General features: G+C 33.2%; 1 protein-coding gene across 1 annotated transcript; it reads left to right on the forward strand.

The window, feature by feature from the left end:
* Nucleotides 1–973: 973 nt before the first annotated feature.
* Nucleotides 974–2,690, forward strand: LOC149533673 (aquaporin TIP4-1-like). The gene is made up of 3 exons (XM_089804534.1): nucleotides 974–1,312; nucleotides 1,821–2,068; nucleotides 2,159–2,690. The coding sequence occupies exons 1-3, from the start codon at nucleotides 1,186–1,188 to the stop codon at nucleotides 2,528–2,530; spliced, it is 747 nt and encodes a 248-aa protein (XP_089660660.1). The 5' UTR covers nucleotides 974–1,185; the 3' UTR covers nucleotides 2,531–2,690.
* The last annotated feature ends 22,618 nt before the right edge of the window (nucleotides 2,691–25,308 follow it).

Raw genomic sequence — 25,308 nt, forward strand, 5'->3', positions numbered from 1 at the left:
TTGAGAAAAGTAGAAATTTCTATTAATGATAAATAAATTCTTGTTATTTTAGTAATCTAATTGAAGATTTATTTAGAAATTGTTGAATCGATGTCTTTGTTTGTTTCACAAAACAATGTAAATTAGATTTTTTTCTTTAACAACACTAATTAAATCTTCAAACTAATATAACAATTACTCTATACAATATAGATAGATAGATAGATAGATATAGTTTTAGTTTAAATTCTTAATTGAGAGCACAAATAAATTGGGCTGGCTAATGACATAATGCAGTAAGAGCTAGAAAGAAAAAATAAAATCAGAAAATCTTAAGATTGTGGAAAACCCCATTCTTTTTAGTGTTAATAGAATTTTTCATAAGAGGAAATGTAGATCATTAAGATTATGTTAAAATTTTAATAAACTCCGACTCAAAAAGACTTATTCATCATGCCATGATAAATTGTTAATGACGCAAGAGAAATGAAACATTAGTACATAAGCCTATGACCAGAATGCTTTATAGAGAGTCAGGTCATCATATTTAAAAGCGGCTAACTAACAGATGGAATTTACTTGGTTGATAAATATTTTATATATTTTATATTTATTAGTTAATTTGAACCACAAAATACAGATTCTGCAATTTTTCAATTTAATTAACAAATACAAAATATTCATCTTATCGGGTACTTTCAATGAGATGCACAGAAATCGCCATCACATTCCCCATAGACACTGACTTCATTAATTTTGTACACAAGCATGATAACCACAGCAACACTATTTACGCCATAATGAGGTGGAAATGGTACACCAACTTTCAACATATGTATAATACCTTTCATGCCCAGACAAAGCACACGCAGCGCACCATAAGTGGAGCCAATTAAAACACCAGAAGAAATCAATGGTATTATGATGATCATCACATGACAAAGATTCTTCTCAGACCAATAATTAATGTGCCATGGTAGGTAAGGACTCAACCAAGAAAGGTTGCGACTGTAATTCTCTATTTAATCCTCTGCTAATCCCATTTATGTGCACAAACAACTTACTAATCCATTGAGAGAGGGAAGAGATAGATTGCCGGGCATGGCCAACAGGGTTTAAATGTTAAACTTCAAGTAAGCCTAGAATTCTGCCCTTTAGAGTTCAACCTTGTGAGCTTTGTGATTCGATCCCCTGACCTTCTCCACGATGGGGAAAATCGCAATAGGCAACGGGGAGGAGCTCTGTCGCTTGGACTGTGTGAGAGCAGTGATAGCAGAGTTGATATTGACTTTTCTTTTTGTGTTCGCAGGGGTTGGATCTGCCATGGCAACGGGTTAGAAACCACAACTCAATCATATTTTTTATGTATTTTTAAAGGATTGGTAAAGAGGCAGTGATGTTGTGTTCGATTTATTGGTCATTTGAATGGAATCTAGGGTCTAGAGTAAGGATGAGTGCTCAACATGTTGTTTCTTTAAGCTTTTAACTTGAGCACAAAAAGATCTGTTCTTTATTGGATAAACAGGATGTCCGATTTCGCACAAACGATCTGTGCCGGGTAAAATGTGTGATCCTATTAAGAAGGAAGTGACTGATATGTTATTTTTGGTTAAAATGTTCAAAAGATAGTTTCTTTTAATTTCTAAAGTAGTTAATAATCAATTCGTTAATTAATATTTCCAAAGTAGTTAATAATCAACGCGCCAGTAATTTAATCCTTGGCATCCATCCCGAACAGAAACAAAATCAAAATCTAAGGAGTTATTTCACATGGTCATATTGCTGTTTTCTTATTAAAATTTTGCTTTTTAACTGAGAAATATAACTTGTATGTGTTGCAGAGAAGTTGGCGGTGGAAGGATCCTCGTTAATAGGGTTAACAGTGGTGGCCTTAACCCATGCTTTTGCAATCTACGCAATGGTGTCTGCCGGATTCAACATCTCAGGAGGACACATGAACCCGGCGGTCACATTGGGCTTAGCAATAGGAGGGCACATCACTATTTTCAGGTCCATACTCTACTGGATCGCCCAATGCCTGGGGTCTATAATCGCCTGCTACTTACTCGTTTTTCTCACCGGTGGCCAGGTAAGCAGCCCAAAAACACAAATTCCGATTCTGCTAAGAAAATTCTCTTTTACAAGACCTAATCTAGTGTGTTTTGTTATTGTTGTGAAGGTGACACCTGTACACGCATTGGCGTCAGGGGTGACGTACTTCCAAGGGGTGATATGGGAGATTGTGTCGACGTTCTCGTTACTCTTCACAGTGTACGCAACGGCAGTGGACCCAAAGAAGGGGAGCGTGGGAGCCAGTGCGCCGCTGTGCATAGCATTGGTGGTGGGGGCGAATATAATGGCTGGAGGGCCCTTTTCAGGAGCTTCCATGAATCCTGCTCGCTCATTCGGCCCTGCCTTAGCCAGTGGAGATTGGAAAGAACACTGGGTTTTCTGGGTCGGCCCTCTCATCGGTGGCGGCCTCGCTGGTTTCGTCTACGAGACTATTTTTATCACAGACAACTATTCCAGAGTCCCTGATCTGGAGGAATGAATGAAGTGGATTGATCCTTTTCTTAGTTTAGTATATTTTGAGCCACTGGTAGCGCACTCACAAGTTCCGGCATCCCACCTTTTGTCTTCTCTCTCTATGTAGATTTCCTTGTGTATTCTAAGGATCTTTTTATGATATTTAACTATGTCATTAATGTTCATTTACCGTTTTTTACTCAGTATAGGACGGTTAGTGAACTGCATTAATAAGTAAATCAGATAAAAATATTATCGAATATAAGAAGCATATTAAATTTGTAGTGCCTCTTATAGGGCCTCCACTATATTTTAATTATGCTCTTAAAGTAAAGATACATCTTGAAATAATACTCTAATGGTCCATTTTGGTTTGAGGAATTTAAAAAACTAGGATTTCTACAAACCTTGGTTTAGCCAAATCAAGGTTTTATAAATCTTCATTCTGATTTTTGGGATTTTACTTGAACTGTTTGTTTCATTCGGAAGATGCGTGAAGACACATTTTTATGCGTAAGCTTGGAGTTAGAAGGCAAATTTCAAAAAGTAGTCTAATACTATTATTTTTACACTCTTTAAAAAATAGAACCAGGTTTTGATTTTCAATTCCTACTTGCTAGTAAGAAGTTGGAAAGCCTAGTTTTGAGGCAAAATTGGAAGTCTGGTATGCTAATTCCATTTTATTATAAGAACTAAAAACTAAAAGCATTGCCACATACACAAACAACCTCAAAATACATAATTTAAAATTTGAAAAGTCAAATGTCGAGTACATATTTATAGGCACTTATTTCCATTTCATCAAAGTTGAATATAATTTTACAGCGATATTCAAACGAGTTACAAAGACAAAACATGTCATCATAAATATCATAACTTGAACATAATTAATGTAGTTTAAATCCAATACAAAGTTGATCACATGTCGGTACTGCAACACGTAAGAAGCTAAAATATACACATAATCATGTTGATCTTAAGTCACAACTATGCCGAACATAATCATAGCATTAGTACATCATATGATAAAGCATATATAATAATATAAACACAAAAATTATCATGCCATGAGTCCATCTGAATGTTTTCCTATCTCCAAGCCATCAGATTGCTATCCATCTACTATCATGAGACGGAAGAGTGGTCCAGGCACTTTTACCACCCAACCATGGAGTGGTTAGCTCCCCGAGGTTCTTCGGTTAAGAAGAACTACCCAACCCTGGCACGAGTAGGCTAGCAACTCAGCACAGTTGGATCGGAAAGATTGGGTGTAGCCAAGTGATCAAATCTACCTACACCTATGTCTAGTAGATACATTCACAAGGATATGGAAGAGGGAAAACAAAATAAAATAACCTTTGCATTTCAATCATATGCATAAATATATAACCAAGCTTAGCCAAGCATCATGAATTAGTTAAAATGTAAAGACTAGTAGGTAATATATATGGAACACTAACACAAGTTTCCAATAATTACCCTCTTCTTTGATCTCACATTCAACACCCTTCCCAAAATCAAAAATATTACTTCTGAATACAAAAATATAAGAAAATAAGTAAATAAGTATACAAAATGGCTGAGAAAGAGAGTTTAAGAATTTACTATTTTAAATGATAAAATTCACTTTTGTTACACAAGCACTAACATTTTGATGCAAGTGATCCTTAGTCATTCATCCAACCTATACAGATGTTAAACAGTTCTACACTAAAGTTTCTATGATACTCAAATTATAAGCAACTTTTCATATTTGAAAATAACAAAACAGAACAAAGAGTTTCTTCAATTGGTACTATGTTACTGTTAGTGTGGCACTACTTCTAGCCATCACTGTCATTGTATATATTCAGAGCTATGTAAGCTGGAGTGTGGGGTTTGGTAACTATAATGTGATTATGCTTATATCCACAAGTTGTCTTTGTTGCTACAGCTACCCTACCATGACAGTCCACAAGATCATCCATTCATTGGATTTACACAAGGTCATAGTGGAAAATTCAGGAAATGGAATTTATCTCTATCTTCGGAATTGGAATTTATCTCTATCTTCGGATGCTACAAAACGTATCATGGCCAAGGTTGTTCCAAGCCTTTTCTCACACACAGACTTTGGTAATTTACTCAGACAATTTTCCTCCTTTATTCAAAGAATATAATGCATTTATTTGGATACTTTTCTTATCAATAACCAAAATTAAGAAATGAAAAACCTCTTTTATTTTCTAAAAATTATAGCTAATCGGTTTCACTATAAAAGAAAACAATTGCATAGAAAATTTTCCATAAACTAATGGAGAAATAATCATATAAGAAAAACATACAAAGTACAATAAAAAAATAAAGATTTCACCCTACAAATTTACATCAAACTTCTACTAGCATGCACAACCTTAAAGAAAACTATACTATGGATGAAAATTTCCATTGTGAGTATATTTCCTAATGTTATTCTTTTCTTCTAAAACTGGTGGGTGTGCTGAATACTGTATAGAGAGAAAATGAACAAAGCAAAATAGCAAAACATAAACCATCTAACATAATTCTCAAGTTCATTTCATTGTAATTTATTCTACAAAACTCCAAAGATATCAAAACTTACCAATAAGTGTATAAGGAACCTGGGGTGTTTTCCTTTATGAGGAATACACTAGTTTCTAGAGCCTCCCTTCAACAATTGACTTCTTCCACAAGTCGCTACCTCCTCCTTCTCTCAAATCTCTCTCCCTTACAACACGTCTCCCCTCACTCCATAAATCGCTACCTTCCTCCCTCTCTTCCTTGCGGTTTGTAGAAGGAATTAAATCTTTCTATCTTTTCTCCCCTTTCCCTGCCACTTTTGTTTTATTTAAAAGAAATCTTTCCTTCCCCCCACCCCCCACCACCACAACAACATGTCTTCTCCCTGCTTTTTTCAACAACACAACTCCCTCTCCTTTAATTAAGAAATCTTCCTTAATTTAATGCAGATTTGTGCCCCAATCAGCTTCCACATCCCCTAAATTAACTGTCGTTCCTTTTCTTGAGCCAAGCCATAATGAACATTAATTTAACTTGTTAGTTTTTAAATTCCATTCCCACCGATCTTGGAAAATAACTCCAATTACACACATGGATGAAAAATTCACTTTCAATTCTATTTATTTACACTAAATTCCTCAACATTCAAATTTTTATTTTGAATTGGAGCATAATAATTACTAATGTAGAAATTAGAAGCCTAGTATTTATTTTAAAATATTAAATTATAATATTTCAAAAATAATAGACAAATCTACAGAATTTGTAAATAAACAATCTACACTTTTTTTTTCAAAATCGAACTAACTAAAAGGAAAAAAAGATAATAGATTTAATATGAATAAAAATATCTATGTGTGTGTGTGTGCGTACACCATGAAAATTTAGGGCCAACCCTACCAAGGAGCTAAACTCCTTTACCTCAACCACTCTTTTGCCTTTGACATCATCCATCGAGTCAATAATAACATCACCAAGATAAATAAATAACATCTTAAATACAAATTTTTTAAACATTCATCATACATCATCAAATATAAACATATAAAAACAACAATAATATTATCCATCATATCAAAATCTCATATAACAAATGTAATGCCCTGCCAAGGGATCCAAAGAATTAACCTAGAACTTCACTAAGTTTAGTAGCATTTTTTTTTTCATGAAAGTAAATACCACATATAACTTATGCACAAAAAACGGAAGCAATAGCAATGTCCATCTGAAAGTAAACATAACATACACAACTGGTTACATTCTTTAAAATCCCTTAATGTTGAATTACATACATAAATCCATCTAGTACAACATCCACATGAAATAACAATGATAAGTCCAATGTTTATACATTACATTTCAAATGCTCGTTCATCCTCTGTACATGTCACAGGGTATGAAAAGCTCAAAAGAATATACACATGTAGAATAAGGTACATCATCCTATTCTAATCCATGTTACATCAAGTAAAGATAATCTCTTGATATACAAGATACATCATCATAGAAAATATATACATCCATCAAACATAATAAACTAAGTGCACGGTTCCTCCCAACCGTTAATAGCATCATTAGACCATCGTGGATCCTAGCCATCCCTCTGTGCGTAACATTCTAGATCACCGAAGAGATCATCGGTATTACATAGTAGGAATGTCACTCCTAACATATACAACATCATATGTAGAAAGTAATCTAACATGCAAATAAAAGCATAAGATAACATCATCTAACATATGCTAATCATCAATAAAAAAGGGTACATATGCTTTTATATGCTAATGTATTTTTTAATAAATTTGAATTATTATTATTTGATAAAAGATTTAAGGGTTCATCTTTTATATTGATGAATTATTTTATAATATTATAATTTAACTATTAAGATTTAATATGGAAAGAAGTATCCTTTTTCGATAGATGATACGTATGCTTTTATATGCTAATCTAACAAATTCGATTGAAGTCATATAATATGGAAAGAAGCATATAAAACATGTGTTTCACATATAACAACAGCGGTGATAATTTTCTCAGTGATTAATTCACGGTTTCCTTTCATAGGCCGTGCGGCCCGCATACATAGGCATCACCGTAGCACATACAGCTCCGACCGCTACCATAAGCAAAGGTAAATGGGTACGGGGTTGGGGTAAACCTGCCCCACCCAAACTTGACTGAAAAAGATTTAAGCCCCTGCACTAATAAACTCTGTCATGAACAGTGGTGGTACGGGGAAGGGTGAGAGTACACCCACCCCCCCTTTAGTGCATATTTTTTTAGATCGCATAGCGATTTCAGTCGCTGGGTATTATATGCGATTTCAATTTTAAATTAAATAAATATATATGTATATATATACATATGTGTATATATATATATGAGGGTATAAATATGTGTGTGTGTGTATATATATATATATATACATAGATTTTAAAACATCACAACATATAAACATGTATACATATATATATAATTGCATGTGTGTGTGTGTGTGTGTGTGTGTGTGTGTGTTTGTGTGTGTGTGTGTGCAAATTGACAAAACACAAGGTATATATATATAAATTTCAATCTTCAAAATTTTCCTATAAACCATTGATCTCAAAAAAATTTCAATAATTAATCTAATGGGTTTGACTATGAATCTCAACCCTAGCCCCGTGTTCTTTTCAAATCTATGCATATAAAGTTTTCAATAAATTAATTACTCATATTGAGAATGCTTACAATTAAAATAGGAAATTCCTCAAAAGACATATGGAAGACATGAAGAAGATAGGGAATGCATGATGCGGAAATAGCATAAGTAAAATCACAAGAATCTACCCGGATTCTGATGCTAATTCGCTCTTCCTCAGAAAATCTGCAGAGCAAGCTTCTCCCTTCTTCAGAGTTCTTGAGTCCTCCAATGCTCCAAGTTTCACTCCAACCGCTATGTCTAAGTTTCTAGGAATGCCTGAATATAAAGCGCTCTCAGGCAACATCTAGAATGCCTCTAGAAACAGCTAGAAGGTGTCACCAACTAAGCATGGGTCCTTTCCAACCTTTTTGATGAGCCATAGGGTTGTAGACACCATGTGCTTAATTGATGCACTAACCTCCGTGTTGTTGACACATAAGAAATAGAAAAGTGTGATAACTCCCATGCAAGCTTATAACTCCAATTTACTTTTTATATAATTTCTATTTAAATATTTATAACTTTTATTTTAATTTTTATAACTTTTATTATTATTATTTATTTATTACTTATTATTATTATTTAGTAATTATTATTAATTTTAATTTCTAATTTTCTTTTATTTAATTCTTTTTCCTCAATTAATTCTCATTTAATTAATTATAACATAATATCAAATAACATGATATTTTATATTAATTTTCTCAAATAATTAATTTATTAATTAAATCTATTTATTAAGACTTAATTAATAGAAAGTTCACCATAGACCTCCAAGATAAAATATGAAAACCCATCATAGAGAAAATCACTCAAAATCAGTCTAAAAGGGTTAAAAATCACGAATTATGTCATCTGACACATTCAGTGGGTAAAATATCCAGATACTTGTCCTACCTTACTAGGACAATTGGCTTAAAGGTTTGGGGTTTGGACTTGAGAATTTATCTCCCTTCTCTTATCATTGAGATAGTATAATAGGGTACGCTCATCCTGGCAATTCAGGGAAGTCGATACCTAGTACCTACAACCTGCAGAAAAACCATGCATGTACATACAATATATAATGCTAAGCTAAACAAACAATGGTAAGAAGTGGTGCATCATGTAGATCCCTACTAAGCAGGTGACTACGACTCCCTTCCTTAACCACATCAGAAACGCCATACAATAAGAAAACACGCACACCATACACATGCAAGTATGGGGTAAGTATCCATAATAAAACACATGAGATAATAACCATCAACTAATCATCAACCATAGCTGAAAACAATATAATTATCATCATGTATGCATGAAATGTAAAGTCTAAATGATCTCATCATATAACCACTGAATCCATAACATAATGTTTGTTTGTGTCAAAACAATACCACTAATTCATCACATAAAACTAGTCCATCATAGTCTGATAATAATAGCAATAATATGTCCAGAAAAGATGTGAATGAGGGTAGGCACTACAACAAAATCACTATATCGACAGCAAGTAAAATTTATCCATCTAATATCATCGACTAATAAAGTCTAAAGAAAAATATAAAGGTATTCAACACAAGTCGAGTCAGACATAGTCTTAGTCAAAAAGTTAGTCAACATAATAACTCTGAATAAAAAGCATGTCAAAATTTGAGTCATGACATTTTCCAATTTTGAAACAAATGTAAAAGTTTTCAAATCTAGATTTTGAAAAGGCCAATTCCTATCATCTTCTAGGAACAAAATGGACCCTAAAATAACCAATCCAAATCTATGTTCTAAAATAACTAATCCAAATCTATGTACAAATTTATTCTTATAATTTGTTTTAAAAAATTACAATAATAATTTTATCTTTTCCTTACCATCAATAGCATGTATAGATAGTTAAATTGTTGTGCTACTAATTCCAATCATCAAGGTTCAAATTCCATTAGATATGGGGTCTCCCATTTATGACCTCAAGAATTGAGTGAGAGTGTTTACCCTATTTCTTTAAAATTTGATCTTCTATTTATCTTCAATAGATGTAGGTATATTCCAAGAACTTTTATCACCAACATTTCCAAATTTAGAATAAAATATGCACAAATTTTGGTTAGACATTTTTATGTTTTCCAATACATTGTACTATGAAAAAGATTATAAAGTTATTGGTTTATAATTCATTGTCTTGATTTAAAAGCACAAACTTGTGTCACCTTTTATAAAGAAACGTGATATCAGAATGTGATAATTCAACATTAATGACAAAAAAAATGGTATTTGTGTTTAAACTATGAAGATGATGTAAACTAATGAAATGTGTAGAATTGGATGAATTTTATGCCTATAATTTTTATAATTTTTTTGAGTAAGAATTTATTCATTTTATTTTATTTTAAAGTCCCTTTTTTAACTTTAAAAAATATAGGGTATAGTTCCTATCAAACAAGTATATGCAAAAATCTTTTTTTGTTTTGATTTGAAAATATCTTATAGACGACATGTATAGCTAGTGAACAAAAAAAGAAATAATTATTTTTTATGTATATTTTCTTTGTTATAAGTACTCAAGTTCAACCGTATCAGAATCCAACAGTTTTTTCCTCCTGTCAAAACTTCCCTATCAAATCTATACCTTCTTGAAAAAAAATTACATATTTGGGAAGAGGATTCTCTCCTCTAGAGATAAATATAATTTTTAAATTTTTTTGATATGATTTACTATTTTTTTTCCTTTTTTGAGGGAGCATCTTCTGAAATGTTGAAATATCAACTTATAATATTTTGAGATTATGACATATTATAACTAATCAAAACACTCAAAATTTTATATAATGATGATATTGAATCTGAGATCTATAAAAGGGTATTTTTAGTTTTTGAGAAAAATTGAGTTTTGATAGAGAAATGAGATTTAACTAGAACAGGTTTTGGTATCATAAACAATGACACAGATCTGTGCTTTTACCCTTCACAATTTTTTTTTAACTATTATTATCTCATTTTAATATATCATTGATATTTGCACTAAGTAATACTATTGAATTTATTTAATGTAATATTTTATGTACATTTTTAAAATATATGAAATAAAATGAATTTTTTATTGTATAAGGATGTGATTCACACTATTTAAATAAAACCATAATACTTGGATTGATATCATTCTATTTTTAAATATTTTCTAAAATTATAAATTTTATTTTAATACAAGAAAAAATATTTTATATTTTATAATTTTCATTTCTATGTTTATATTATACAGTTTTATGATTACTAATAATTATTTATTAAGAAGCATTATAATTAATATATTTTTTGGTAACTAGTAGTTAATAAGTCATAAAATGGTATACCCATGGTCATTTGTGAGCCTTTCAATGTCTTTCCTATTGCCAAGACTAGGTTGATTACAAAGTTTGGTTTCTATAAAGAAAAGAGACATTTTCCCACCCATCCAAATTCTAGGCACAATCCTTGCAAAATTTCCTTCAAAAGGAGAAATGACTAGATAAAAATAGTGACCTCTAAAAGTATCAACAATGGTACAACTATCCCACCTAGTCTAGCTACAGCTACATACACCACAAAATATATATACTCTAACCTATAATAGATAGATTTCTCGACAACAAACTAAGAACCTTTAGTGGTGCAGGAGCATCTAGGGTCTTGGTCTAACCTTATTTCATTTTTGGCATGTAGTGATCCCAGCCAAACTGCAAGTGAATGAGCGCTACTAGATAGTCTCAAGTGTATGGTTTTACATTGTTAGGAGGATCAAAAAGTCATAGGCACAAGGCTTCGTAAAAGTTGTCAAGTTGTTGCTTAGAATGGTCAAAGAGGATCAAAATTTGAATTTGACTCCAACATGAGTGGGAGGGCACTCAAAACTATTCAATGGGTGATTGGAACTATAACTTGGCCCATTGGAAGTGATCATGAGTCTCAAATCCATTAGAATGCAAAATTTGCAAAATATGCTCATGACAACTTTGCAACTTTGCAAAATTGTCATGACAACATTGTGAACAACTGGTGCAACTTGCTAAGAATTGATTGGAGTCCCATACAAGAAATTGATCTATAATCACCAAAGCTATATAAGCTCATTCCAAACCCTAGTGAATGGTTGGAATTCACTTAATACAGATTTATCTTAAGGAGCAATCAATTTTAATAGTAAACTAGTTCTTAGTCACTTTGCAAGCTCATCATCCACATGATAATGGATTGGCTTGGGATTCTTATTTGCATGAGTAGATAGGGGTTTCTTTCTAGTTTCTTGGTGTTCCATTTGATTACAAGCTTTTGAGTTTTGATAGGAGTTTACTAAATCTTTTCACAGGGACCAGTTCATTGCCCTATATAGAGGAGGTAATCAAAGAGAGGCAATCATAGAGGTGGATATGGTGGTAGAAGTAATGAGACTAAAAACCAAGGAGACTCTAAATTAACTAAATATATCAAAAAACTCAAGTGGAAGGGACAATTATGTAATAGAGGTAAAGGTTTCAATAGTAATGGAAGAGGTAGATTTGGAAGTTTTGGAAGAGGTTCACATTTCACAAACATGAAATGCTACAACTGTTCTCAATTAGGCCATCTTTCTTATAGGTGTTTAGATAAGGCCTCATCTCCACAAGGTGATAGGAAGATTGCTTATGTGCAAGATGAAATGAGCACTACTAAGTCTCCTAAAGTGAGTCTTGATTCAGAGAGTGGAGAGAACCTTATGTTCAGAAGGGTGTTAATTAGGGAACCTAACAAGGAGGAACCCAAATAGAGAAGGCCATTGTTTAGAGTCAAATGCAAAACACTTGGTAAGGTGTGTAAGGTTATCATAGACTAAAGGTCCATAGATAATATCATCTCAAGGTAAGCAATGCAGAAGTTGAACCTTACTAAAATACCTCACACTCATCCTTACAAAGTCACTTGGTTGAACAAAGGTCAGAATGTGCTTGTAAATGAATAGATATGGGTTGAGTTTTTTATAGGTGAATACCAAGACAAAATAATTTGTGATGTGGTTCATATGGATGCTTTACACTTGTTGTTAGGTAGACCATGGAAATGTGATAAGGATGCAATCCAACATGACAAGAAGAACTTGTATACCTTCAAGAAGAATGGGATCACTTATAAGATTCGATCTATAGCTAAAGAAGAATATGGGGTAAGTGTACCAAGATGGTGTAAAAAAAAGTGGACACCCATCCCCTCCAAAAAAAACTAAAATTTTCAATAACCCGATTAGGTTTTTAAAAACCCAATCGGGTTATTTAAAAGTGAAATGTTAGCTATGCTTGGTATTCAAGCCTGGCCATTATACTTTACAAAACTTGATTGGGTTTTGTAAAAATTGATCAGGCTATTAACAAATATAATTCAAAAAATATAATTAGGTTTTTTTGAATTATATTAGTTAATAACCTGATCAAGTTTTGTAAAGTATATATTTTTATTGCTTTATGCGTTTGAGGGCATTTTTATACCCTCAAACAATAGCAGCGGCATGGATTGCGCAGCGAGAACACCAAAACCTAATTGGGTTTACCATAGAAACTAATTTTCAATTGCATCTCCATCTATGGCATCCCACAAACAAGGTAAGTCTTCATTCTATTCCTCATTTATGTTTTTTTTTTATCAACTTTTGTAATTTGGTTTTGTAATTTATAAGTTTTGTAATTGTTTTTTATTTTTTTAATATAGATGCATCAAGGGATCCAAGAAAATGAAGGAGAGATGAAAGACCACCTCCTACACAATCAAACCCTCCACCCATCATGACACAACCACAAAACACTCCACCTGTTGTGACACAACCACAAAACCCTCCACCCATAGTGACACAACCACAAAATCCTCCACTCAATGTTCTCGTTCAATAACTAGTGCCTCCTATAAACCCTTCGTGCATACAATTACATCATTTAACTACTACACAAAAGGACCTCATAAATATCCTCTCATAAAATAGTGCTAACATTACCCAAATGGTCAATAGGTTACGGTCATCAACACTTGATCACCACTTGAAACCTTAGCGAATACACTTGAACAAATGGCCCAAAATGCCAATGAAGTGTGTAGGTAGGTTACAAAATGGGGTACATGGAGGGATAGGTGTCATGTATTTTATGTCAATGGGTTATCATATCCAAAAGTGAAAGATAAAGACATAAAGCAAGGTACTATATGTTCTCTTTTCATCGATCCTATATCTGACAACTTCCTATTACACAACCAAAACTTTTCCTATTCATTGGTGCATTCATGCTAGGCTGAGATCATGTTTTAGGGATAGGTAGCATATGGTATTTGACCTACAACCATGTAATAATTATGAGGTGCCTCTAAATTTTTTAAGAAATCTATATTGTGAGTTCATCCTTGGCGAGAAGCCAATTTACTTTGACATCTATCAGTTCTAGGGTAGAGGGAGAGGCTCTGCACAAGATAGACTTGGGGCTCATAGGGTGGTACCAAAACATGAGAGGATGCATACAACATGAAAAACCATGCCTCAAGTTGTGCTTCCATCAATTACAAAGGAGTCTATTGATTTACAGACTCTTCATGTGGTTGCATCATTGATAGATGTTATCATTCAGCATGGCTCATAGCTAGATGGTTTTCCTTCACCTATGGCACCCTGACCATCATCAAATGCACCTTTAGGGTAATCACAACATGTGACAGCTCCATCATCATCACCTATAGCACTATGATCATCACAACATGCTATAGCTCAATCATCATCACCTATGGTACCTCAGTCATCACAGCCTATGATAGCTCCATTAGCATCACCTGCACCACCAGTGTCATCTTTTCTTGTGTCACCTACACTACTAGTGTTATCTCTTCTTGTGTCACATACACCACTAGTGTCATCCTCACTTGTCCCACCTACATCATCGTCACGTGCATCATTATAGACTTCGAGGCCTAAACAACATTTTTGTTTTAGTTGTCAAAACATGTATGATGGGATAGATATGGATGTGTCTTAGGATGGAGTGTCATTGCATCCATGTATACATTGTGGCTATGCTTTTTATTCATACAGAGGTGGAGATTTCATACTCACAAATGATTTGATGGTGATGCTCTTCGGTGGACAAGGGACACAGGTTTGTTTGTTGGTTTGAGTTTTGACATGATATTATTTAATCACCTAAATATTGTATAAAATATTTTTTTTTTAAATTATCGATCACTCTAGATTGATATGTGAACAATATACAATGCAAGGTGTAGCAAGTAGTACGAGAACACCATAGAGTACTCGTTCTACTAGAGGTGTGAGACTGGGAGCAAGAACACCCAAGGTAAAAAAAAAATTAAATATTTTTAAAAGTACAATAATCTATTGGCTTTAAAATATTGTTTCTTAATTGGTATGATACTAACAACCTGCTTATATATTCTCTTCCATCTCCTACCATCATTTAAATCCTTTCATTCATCAAATCTATCCAATTCCCATCCACATCTCTTGCTCCTAACATTACCCAAGCCCCATCTAATGGACCTCATGAGTTTTGACATGATATTTTTTAATCACCTAGAAATATCGTAAAAGTTTTTTTAAAAAATTAATTTTATAGATCACTTTAGATTGATTTCTTCAAACAATATACAATGCAGGGTGCAACAAGTGGTACGATACCATCGCATAGTACTTGTTCTGTTAGAGATGCGAGGCTAGGAGCAAGAACACTTGAGGTAAAAAAATTTAAAAATATTCTTAAAAATACAATAATACATTGGATCTGAAATATTATTTCTTAATTGGTATTCTTAAAAGTACAATAATACCTTTATATCTCCTACCATCATTGAAACCCTCCCAAATTCATCAAATCCATCCAATTCCCATCTACATATCTTTCTCCTAGCATACCCAAACTCCATCTAATGAACCTCATGTGAGTTCATCATCCATATACCCATCCACATCAAAGAACCTCCATATCACATAGGGTCTCTTTTATTTCTTGACAAGGTGCCAAAAGTTCATTCACGTCTCTCTTTTCATCTCTTTGTTTTCAATTTCTAGGCCTTGTGTTATCCTCCCAATATCGTCCTTCAAGTCCTTTTGTCTTCTTTCCCTCCTATGATCTTCTTGTTGCTATTATTCCTTCTTTCCATAAATGAAACATTATCTCATATTTATAACAATACTCTTTACTATTTTATAGGGCTTGTCAAGGGGTGAAATTTCTCAAATTAATGATGCCACACTTTCTGCCATTAACTTTGGCCTTGAGATTTCTATGGTATCATAGCTTGCACACCTATCAAGTATACGATTTGAGTTGAACTCATGATGTGTCTTATTGATTCATATTATGTTATATTTGTTTCTTCTTTAGGGTACTACACATAGCTTAAGGTCTAGAGGAAAGGGGGGGGGGAATCAGCAAGAAAAACAAAACAAAAAAAGGTATTAAATACAAGTCAAGTTTATATTTTGAAATTTATTATGAATGAATGTATATATACATGTACTCAATATTGATGAATACGTGTTGACTTGTTTGTTGAATATGTGTAGAAACAATTTAGTTTTGTAGAGTTGATGAATGCTCCCAACACTGTCGATGTTGAGGCAATGAAAGAGGTAACATTTCATATTTTTCTTCTCATAAATTTAAGGTTGTAGTATGCATTTTTCTATACATATTAAATAGTTGCATTTACAAATGAGTACATATTTTTTTCCTGTTTAGAATAATTATCTACAATTTCTTTTATTAACATGTGTTGTTTATCTTTTATCTATTACAAAACTCTTTGAGACTTTGTGCAAATCCTTTCCCATTTCATTTTGTTAGGATTCTTAAGCATCAAAGACGAGGCCAAACACAATAGAGGCTAGAGGTATGTATGTAGATTCTTAATTGAAGCCCTTTTGTGATCTCAATTTGGATTACTTGTGTGTATGATAGAAATACCTAATGCCTACTCTGCAATTCTAACATTTTAACACTTACCATACAGGTTGTGCCTCATACCAGCATTGATTCATCAGTGCTTGTACCTCTTGCTAGTATGAGAGATCTAGCTTAGGGTGCAATATGTTTTTTGTTTTTTTATTCTATTTGTAATCCCTAAAGCCACTCTATAATGCTAACATTTTATCACTTATCATATAGGTTGTGCCTCATACCAGCATTGATTCATTAGTGCTTGTACCTCCTACTAGCATGAGAGATCTAGCTCTGGTTGTAGTACATTTTTTTATTTTTCTTACTTTATTTGTAATCCCTAATTCCACTCTATAATGCTAACATTTTGTCGCTTCCAAAATTGATTCATCAGTGCTTGTACCTCCTACTAGCATGGGAGATCTAGCTCTACGTGTAGTAAATTTTTTGTTTTTTGCTCTATTTTTAATCCCTAATGCCACTATATAATGCTAACATTTTATCACTTATCATACAGGTTGTCCCTCCCATGAGCATTGATTCATCGGTAGTTGTGTCTCCCATCATCACTCTACCTCATCATTTTGTGAGGAGTCCCACCCATCGACGAAGGAGCCCATTACTACTATCATTTAGTCCAACCATGGGACAAAGGGATGAGGTAATGAACAGCTCAACTTTCCACAATTTAGAACCCAATTTCTAGTTATTTTCATATTACTTATAGATAAGATATTTGATAGTGTATTTTAATTTTTCTTCTGCAGACACTTGGCGAGCCATAAACTGCATCAAAGAGGCTCAATTTTGATGATTATGCATAGTCATAGATATTGATAGTGATATACATATGTAGTTTTGGTCATCACATGACATTGACATATATTCAACTTTTGTATTGTATATATTCAAGATTTGTATTGTACACATTCAACATTTGTTGGGTTTCCACTTTTATATTGTATATATATTCGATATTTGTATTGTGAACATTCAAAATTTCTATTGTACACATTCGACATTTGTCGGATAAAATACCAAGTTTTTGGATTTGATTGTGTGTTTAATTATCATCAACGTTTCGGATGACACTACATGATCCATCATCATTACTATCCAAAACTTTCTCATCCTGATGATGGATCATATAGTGTGATCCGAAACGTTGATGATAATTAAACACACGCAATTGAATCTAGAAAACTTGGTATTTTTCAAATGGATTGTTGAAATCTATTACTATTAATTTTTTGGGTATTCAACTTTTGTATTGTACTAATGAGACATAAATTTTTTTGTAACTATATGATTGATATGGCATAATATATTATTCATTTTGATATACATTAAACTTGGATTTCCATCCAACTTGTTCAATGTGTGCATACAAACTTGTATTTCAACTTACTTTCTTGCAATTTAATCAAACACATGAATGTTCATTATTTTATATAGAAAATGTAACATGTTTATAGAATTCATTATAATATGTAATCATGTGTCACTTATTTTGATGTAATAAAACATGAAAAGTAAAAATATATCATGATTTTTCCATTTGTGTCAAAGATCACAGTCTGGTAGTGCATAGAGACCCTTAGGGACACTTCCATTCAGTGTGGTCACTATTGTCAAAGGGATGTTGTGGCTGAAAAGAGGTTGATCCTCGGCTAAACCTGACCAAATAGAGCTAACAAAGTAGATGATTCGATCCTAGGATGAACGGTTTGAAATATACACAACCTTGCTCATTTTAACTAAGCAACATTGCAACTTTTGGCAATAGGCGAGATACGGATGCCAAATCCAAACAAAGTTGAATCTCTAAAAACTAAGATAGGTAGGTGTAGGCCTAGATAACACAATCTTGTAACACCTAATAGTTCATCAATAACTTGCACAAGCTCAGAGAAATGCCCAATCAAAGATCACAACCCGATGGTGCTTAGAGACCCTTAGGGATGCTTTCGTTTAGTGTGGTCGACACTAGCAGAGGGACATTGTGGCTGAAATGAGGTTGGTCTTAGGCTAAAATTGACCAACCAGAGCTAATATAGTAGATGAATCAATCCTAGGACCAATGGTTTGAAATATACACAACCTTTCTTATTTTAACTGAGCAACATTACAACTTTTGGTAATAGGCAAGATACGGATGCCAAATCCAAAAAAAGTTGAATCTCTAAAAATTGATATAGGTTTTTTTGGGCATAGATAACATGATCTTGTAGCACCTGATAGTTCATTAATACCTTGCACAAGCTTAGAGAAATTCCCGATCAAAGATTGCAGCCTGATGGTGGTTAGAGACCCTTATGGATGCTTTCGTTTAGTGTGGTTGATACTCTCAGAGGGACATTATGGTTGAAAAAAGGTTGGTCCTAGGTTAAACCTAACCAACCAGAGCTAACAGAGTAGATGATTCAATCCTAGGACCAATGGTTTGAAATATACACAACCTTGCTCATTTTAACTGAGAAACATTACAACCTTTAGCAATAGGTGAGATACAGATGCCAAATCCAAAAAAAGTTGAATCTCTAAAAGCTGAGATAGGTTGTTTTAGGCCTAGATAATATGATCTTGTAGCACCTTATAGTTCATCAATACCTTGTATGAGCTCAGAGAAATGTCCAATCAAAGATCATAGCCCGATAGTGCTTAGAGACCCTTAGAGATGCTTCCGTTTAGTATGGTTGATACCATCAGAAGGACGTTGTGGATGAAATAAGGTTGGTCCTAGTCTAAACCCAACAAACACGAGCTAATGGAATAGGGAAAAGCCAAAATTGTTGATTAGGTCCTAAGTTGGTCAAAAGTTGCTTAATGAGCCAAAAGTTGTTGAATAGGTTAAAAGTTGTTAGGGATGGGAAACTAAGGTATTAGGTTACTTAATACATCCTAAGAATCTTAACTAGGGTCCTAGAATAGTCCTAGATGGACCCATTTGACCAAAAGATGTCAAGAGAAAAAAATGCTCAAAAGTTACAAAGTTGCTTCAGCAACTTTTGCAATTTTTGCAAAAAGTTGCAAATTGACCCTACCTTAAACTTAACCATAAACCTTACCTATGGTAAAAACCTAACCCTAACTCTTTGTATTGACCTCATGATGACATCATCATCATGCCTTGTGCTAATCAGAGGGCTATTTCAAGCCTTAAAAGGGGTGACATAGTAGTGCAGGGCAGCTTGACCATCTCCATGGAGTCTAGAGTCATAATTAGTAGTATTTTATGTCATTTTAGATTAGGATATTAATTTTTTCATTTCATGTTGTTAGATGTTCTATTAAGGTCATGTTGACCAAGTTCTTGTTTAAGCATTATGGTTCATAGTGAGTCAAAAGTGGGAAAATTCTGTGCAAGGGTATAAATGGAGTATAATGTAGTATTAAAAGGTCATAATAAGATTTTAAACCTATTTAGGGTGTCTAGGAAGCATGAGAATTCTTAAAATGTAAAATATGCAAAAAAAAAGTGTAAAATTGTCAAAAGTTGCAATCAACATTTTTTGTGCAAGATGGAAAGTTTTAGAAGGTGAATAGTCATCCACCTTGAACAACCTCTTAGAGGAGGTGAAAATTCATGTTAAGAGATAGAGAAAAAGAAATGTGGAGAAGAGAAATGAATGGATAACTTGTTTGATCTTGAATAAGAAATCAGTTATTTGTGAAGTTATGCTAACATACTAGTATTCAAATTACAGTCCTCATATCTCCTCTCTTACCTCATGGTTTTGGTGACTCTTAAATTCCCTCTTTCATGGTAATGAATCTTGAATCACTACTAAGTGTTGCATGTATGTCTAACATTTTTTATTAGAGGTATGGCCCTTTGTATTCACAGTTTGAGTAGTAAATGTGTATTTTTGGGTTATGTGGTTATAGTTGCTACATGTTATCTATATATCAAGTAGAGGAAGATTTAAAGGCTCCTTCTGGTTGTTTTAGCTTTCCATATAATGATTGAAACCATACCTTTCTTTCTTATTATGGATATGGTCATGAAATCAACAAATTACTTGTTGTTGTAATTAATCACAGTGAATCAACACTCTTGGAAAAAATGTGATAGTGGAGATGTGATTAGTGTTACATATGTATTGGAAAGTTAGTATAGACTTTTAGGATGTTGTAGAACCATTTTCAAGATAAGTTGACACCTTATCTTGTTTCTTGTAATGGAGATGCCCATGAATCAGCAAGTTGTTGCTGCATGTATTAATAGTAAATCAGCAATCTAAAAGTAAAGAAAATGTGAAAGAAGTTAGTGTATGGTCTACATAAAGGTTTAGAAGATTTTGTTCATTCATAGGAGGTTGGAGAACTATTTTGAAGTGAAGAGAAGGTGAGATATTGGAGTTTAGGAACCAATCATGGTAGTCAACGAGGAAACCCTCATCAATACAAGGGTTTGAAAGTTTAACCATCTACTCCAAGACAAGGAGCCTAAGAATCAACATTTTGAAGACTTTTAATAAGAAGAGTTTGAAAGAATTCTAGTTGTTAGTATTAGTAAGTGAAGAACATAATAGTTATCACCTCCTCCTTACATCACATAGTGTGACAGCAAGGACACGGTCCAAAACCCACAAAAAAGAATATATGACATACAAATATGCACATGTTACATGTTTTCTCTTTGTTTTATATACAAAATTTGACATCTAAATATGCACATGTGACATCTCTTATTAGATTTTTATACAAAATATGGCATAAAAATATGCACATGTTACATGTCTTCTCTTTTTTATATACAAAATGTGTCATCTAAATATGCACATGTGACATCTCTTATCGGATTTTTATAAAAAAATATGGCATACAAAGGTGCACATGTTACATGTCTTCTCTTTTTTATATACAAAATTTGACATCTACATATGTACATTACTATGAAGTTGCAACACTTTGCATAACATATATACAAAATTTTCAAAATTATTCTAACATACGTAGAATGATTCAGCTGTATAGCACACAATCAATCAAGAGAACTTTCTGGATCAACTCTATCCCTTATTATATCAAGTATTGCATCATGATCAGACTCACATACTTTCCACAACTTCTTGTTAAGAGGCCTAACATGATATGATATCAATTAAATATTTGTTGTAAGAATAAGGTTAAAGTAATGTAGAATATGTCTATATGTCTCAAAATCCTCAAATAACCACGTGGTAGATTTCTTGATAAGGTACCTACATTTAATTGTAAAGATAATTTAAAGTTAGAATTTCAATACATTATACATGAAAAATTGACTTAAATAGATATTCATGGTATCTTGGGACAAAAATATACTACTTTCTAAGCCATGTCCCTGTCACAATGACGGATCCTATTGGGTACTCAATATCCTCACCATCAATGACTGCAGCTATCAATTTCTTTTTGGGCTCAATACACCAACATAGAAAGTAATATGTTCCTTCATCATTATTTTCATATGCAATAACTACATATACAAGACTTGCATTATATAGAGAGATAAGTTAATGGAAAAATTGAAAATTGTCTATTTTAACCAAGTATTAAATTGATAACCTAGTACCTGATTCAACTAGGTCAGATACATGCTCAAAATCTATTGATACTTCAACCTGATTGAGTTACAATGCTATAGGAAGTTGATATGAATAAATTGGATGCAAAGGTCTACAAGACCATTGGTGAACCCACTCTTTTGATTCACATTCATCTCATAAATGATGCATACACGAAGAGCAAAAGCATGCAAGCTTTCTAGTATGAATACCTAGTGACCCTGCATTTGAACTTTGAAATGAATGCATCTCACTTGATATTGTAAGTGTACAACAACCTTGCAAATTTTCAATGTTAGGTTCATGTATCAACCAAAAATATCTAGAAACCAAAGACTTACTTGTATTACCCAGTCCCATCATAGAATCACACCATTGGACAATTGTTTTAGTATTTTCTAATATTGTGCCACCTTTGTACTTTAATTCCTCTCTACTAAGGGATCTTTTCACAAATGCTCCAGCACCATCATATTCTCCTTACTCTCCATATTTGTCACATGCATCCTACTCAAGCAATAGAACATCCTTGCATTCTTGAATTGTGCAGTGCAATTATCTGACCATATAATGTATTGATTATATCTTTCATCTCTTTCCCTCGAATTATCATAGAAAACTCCAAAACATCCTTGCACAAACTCTAATGAATGAGTTCCATTGTCACTGATATAGAAGTGATACTCTAGTCTTAATATTTTTCTATCATCCTATGTGCTATCATGTGCATGAATAAATGATATGTGTACAAAATTTGACACTTGTATAGAGTTGTAATACATTAGTTGCACTTCATTTAAAGGTTTTAGTGTATATTTTTCAGCAAAGTCAACAGCTGACACAAGTGTACCCAAGGGAAAAGTGTCCTTATACAAATTGAATTGTTCATCTAACCATCTAACTCTATGTGTATGAGCTATGTAGTTATAAACTATTTTCTCTTGAAAGAATTTCATAAAATCAGCTACACATACATCACTTTTCACTAATTCATACCTCTTTAATTCTTTTCCATCTTTAACACCATATATAATTGATTTGTACTTTCCAAGAGAAACTAGTGTCTTACCAATTTCATGTGTGGTATCCAGATGTAGGCATCTATGCAATTTTTACAAACCACCACATTGAGGGAAAAAACCTTTCAAACACATGCTCTTATAATAAATGCACCCATCATCTCATTTATATAGTACACTTGCAATAAATTCTCTCGATGAATTAGGAGGTAATTATAGACCACATTCTTGCAATATTTCATTAGTATGCAAAATACAACATATATAACGATAAACATCATAATGCATAGAAAACTCAACATGAACCCTACAACAGCATGTAGTGCATGTATGATTTATCTTAACGTAGAATGGTTTTATCATCTTAAAATGTTGGGATTAAACCTTAGATAGAAATAAAAATTACATGCAAATATAAACCATACCAAAAAATAATAGATCACATAGGAAAGAACACAAGACACCAAGATTTAACGTGGTTCACCCAAACCCTAGGCTACATCCACCAAATAGCAAGTCTAGTATTTTTACGATCCAATGATTACAACTTGATTACAATTTGTAATCCCTTACAGCTCAATATCGCCACAAGAACCAATTTTCACATCACCTTATGAAATAATCCATAACCCTAAGCCCTTGTATACAAGTCTTTTTTACCACATTAGGGTTATAATTAATAATTAGATGTCAACCCAAAATCCTAATAAAATAGGGCCCAAAATTTTTTTTATGAAGTATGTACAGTACTTCTTTGATTAGTCACCACAAACTAACAATATCCCACTTGGGGACTAATCAAACTCCCCACTAGGCAATAATCTCCAACTTGGAGACTGATCCTATAGCAATACTACTCCCACTAGTTCAAACCACCCTGGATTGTGTTGTTCATTGATTGCTATTCAATCTAGAAGACCAACCGAAGCTGAAGAAGAATTCATCTCATCTATATGTATCTTATCCAGCTTTAATTATCCATCATCTAAAATAGATCGAATGAAATGGTACCACAACTATATGTGTGTTGTCTTTGAATGTAGAGTTGAATTCTTCACAAGATGAATAGCACTCTGACTATCTATAAACAAATAATTATCCCTCTAAGGGTATCCCAATTCTTCCAATAAGAATTGAAGCCATATCATCTCCTTGGCTACCTCTGTAGCAGCAACATACTCTACCTCTATAGTGGATAAAGCATTTACCTTCTGTAACCTAAAAAACTAGCTCATGATTGCCCCACCAATAGTAAATATATAACTTGTAGTACTTTGTCTGGTATCGATATCCCCTGCCAAATCTGAGTCAAAAAATCTACATAAATTAGTAGTAGAGCCCCCAAAGTGTAAAAATTTGCATTTAGAGCAACTTGATGTTAAAACAACCTTCCTTTAAGGTGATTTGGATGAAGAGATATATATGGCTCAGCCACAAGGATTTGTGGTCAAAGGTAAGAAAAACTTTCTAGAGGTCTAATTTTCCTTGTTGACCATCTAACATTCACTAGGGTGTGTGGCATTTGTTGTTGCAATCATTGTGCATCATGAGAATGGTTGGAGCATCATCTTTGAAGTATCATCCAGCACTACATAATCATCTTCTTTCTTCTCATGTTACTGCAACAGATCTTTGTACAACACTTTATCATTGAATATGACATCGCTGCTTCTTACAATTTTATGATTTTCAAAATCTCAAAGCCTATAACCAAATTCATTAATGCCATATCCAAAAAATACACATTTCTTTGACTTAGCTTCCAGATTGGTTCTATTTTTAGAATCTATATGAGCAAATGCTTCACAACCAAAGGTTTTGAGAAAAGAATAACTCACCTTCTTACTAGTCCATGCTTCCTCTAGAATACCATAGCCTAAAGGAGTAGAGGGACCTTTATTAATCAAATATAAAGCAATATTGATAGCCTCCACCCACATGTGTAAGGACAACCCAACATGCAACCTCATGCTCCTTGCATGCTCCATTATAGTCCTATTCATGCATCTAGCGACTCCATTTTCCTATGGCATCCTTGGAACAGTTTTCTATCTATGAATACCATGAGTGGAGCAATAATCTTCAAATTAATGACTGCAATACTCGCCACCATTATCAAA

Source organism: Cupressus sempervirens, chromosome 10, assembly GCF_028749045.1.
Source record: "Cupressus sempervirens isolate cs-2001-9-10 chromosome 10, ASM2874904v1, whole genome shotgun sequence".
Lineage (NCBI taxonomy): Eukaryota > Viridiplantae > Streptophyta > Pinopsida > Cupressales > Cupressaceae > Cupressus > Cupressus sempervirens.

What these genes read in the sequence shown, in the direction of transcription:
- LOC149533673 (XM_089804534.1), top strand. Translation starts at nt 1,186, where the DNA reads ATGGGGAAAATCGCAATAGGCAACGGGGAGGAGCTCTGTCGCTTGGAC. An exon ending in TGGATCTGCCATGGCAACGG is followed by an intron (nt 1,313 to 1,820) that starts GTTAGAAACCAC and finishes TATGTGTTGCAG; the next exon opens with AGAAGTTGGCGGTGGAAGGA. An exon ending in TTTTTCTCACCGGTGGCCAG is followed by an intron (nt 2,069 to 2,158) that starts GTAAGCAGCCCA and finishes ATTGTTGTGAAG; the next exon opens with GTGACACCTGTACACGCATT.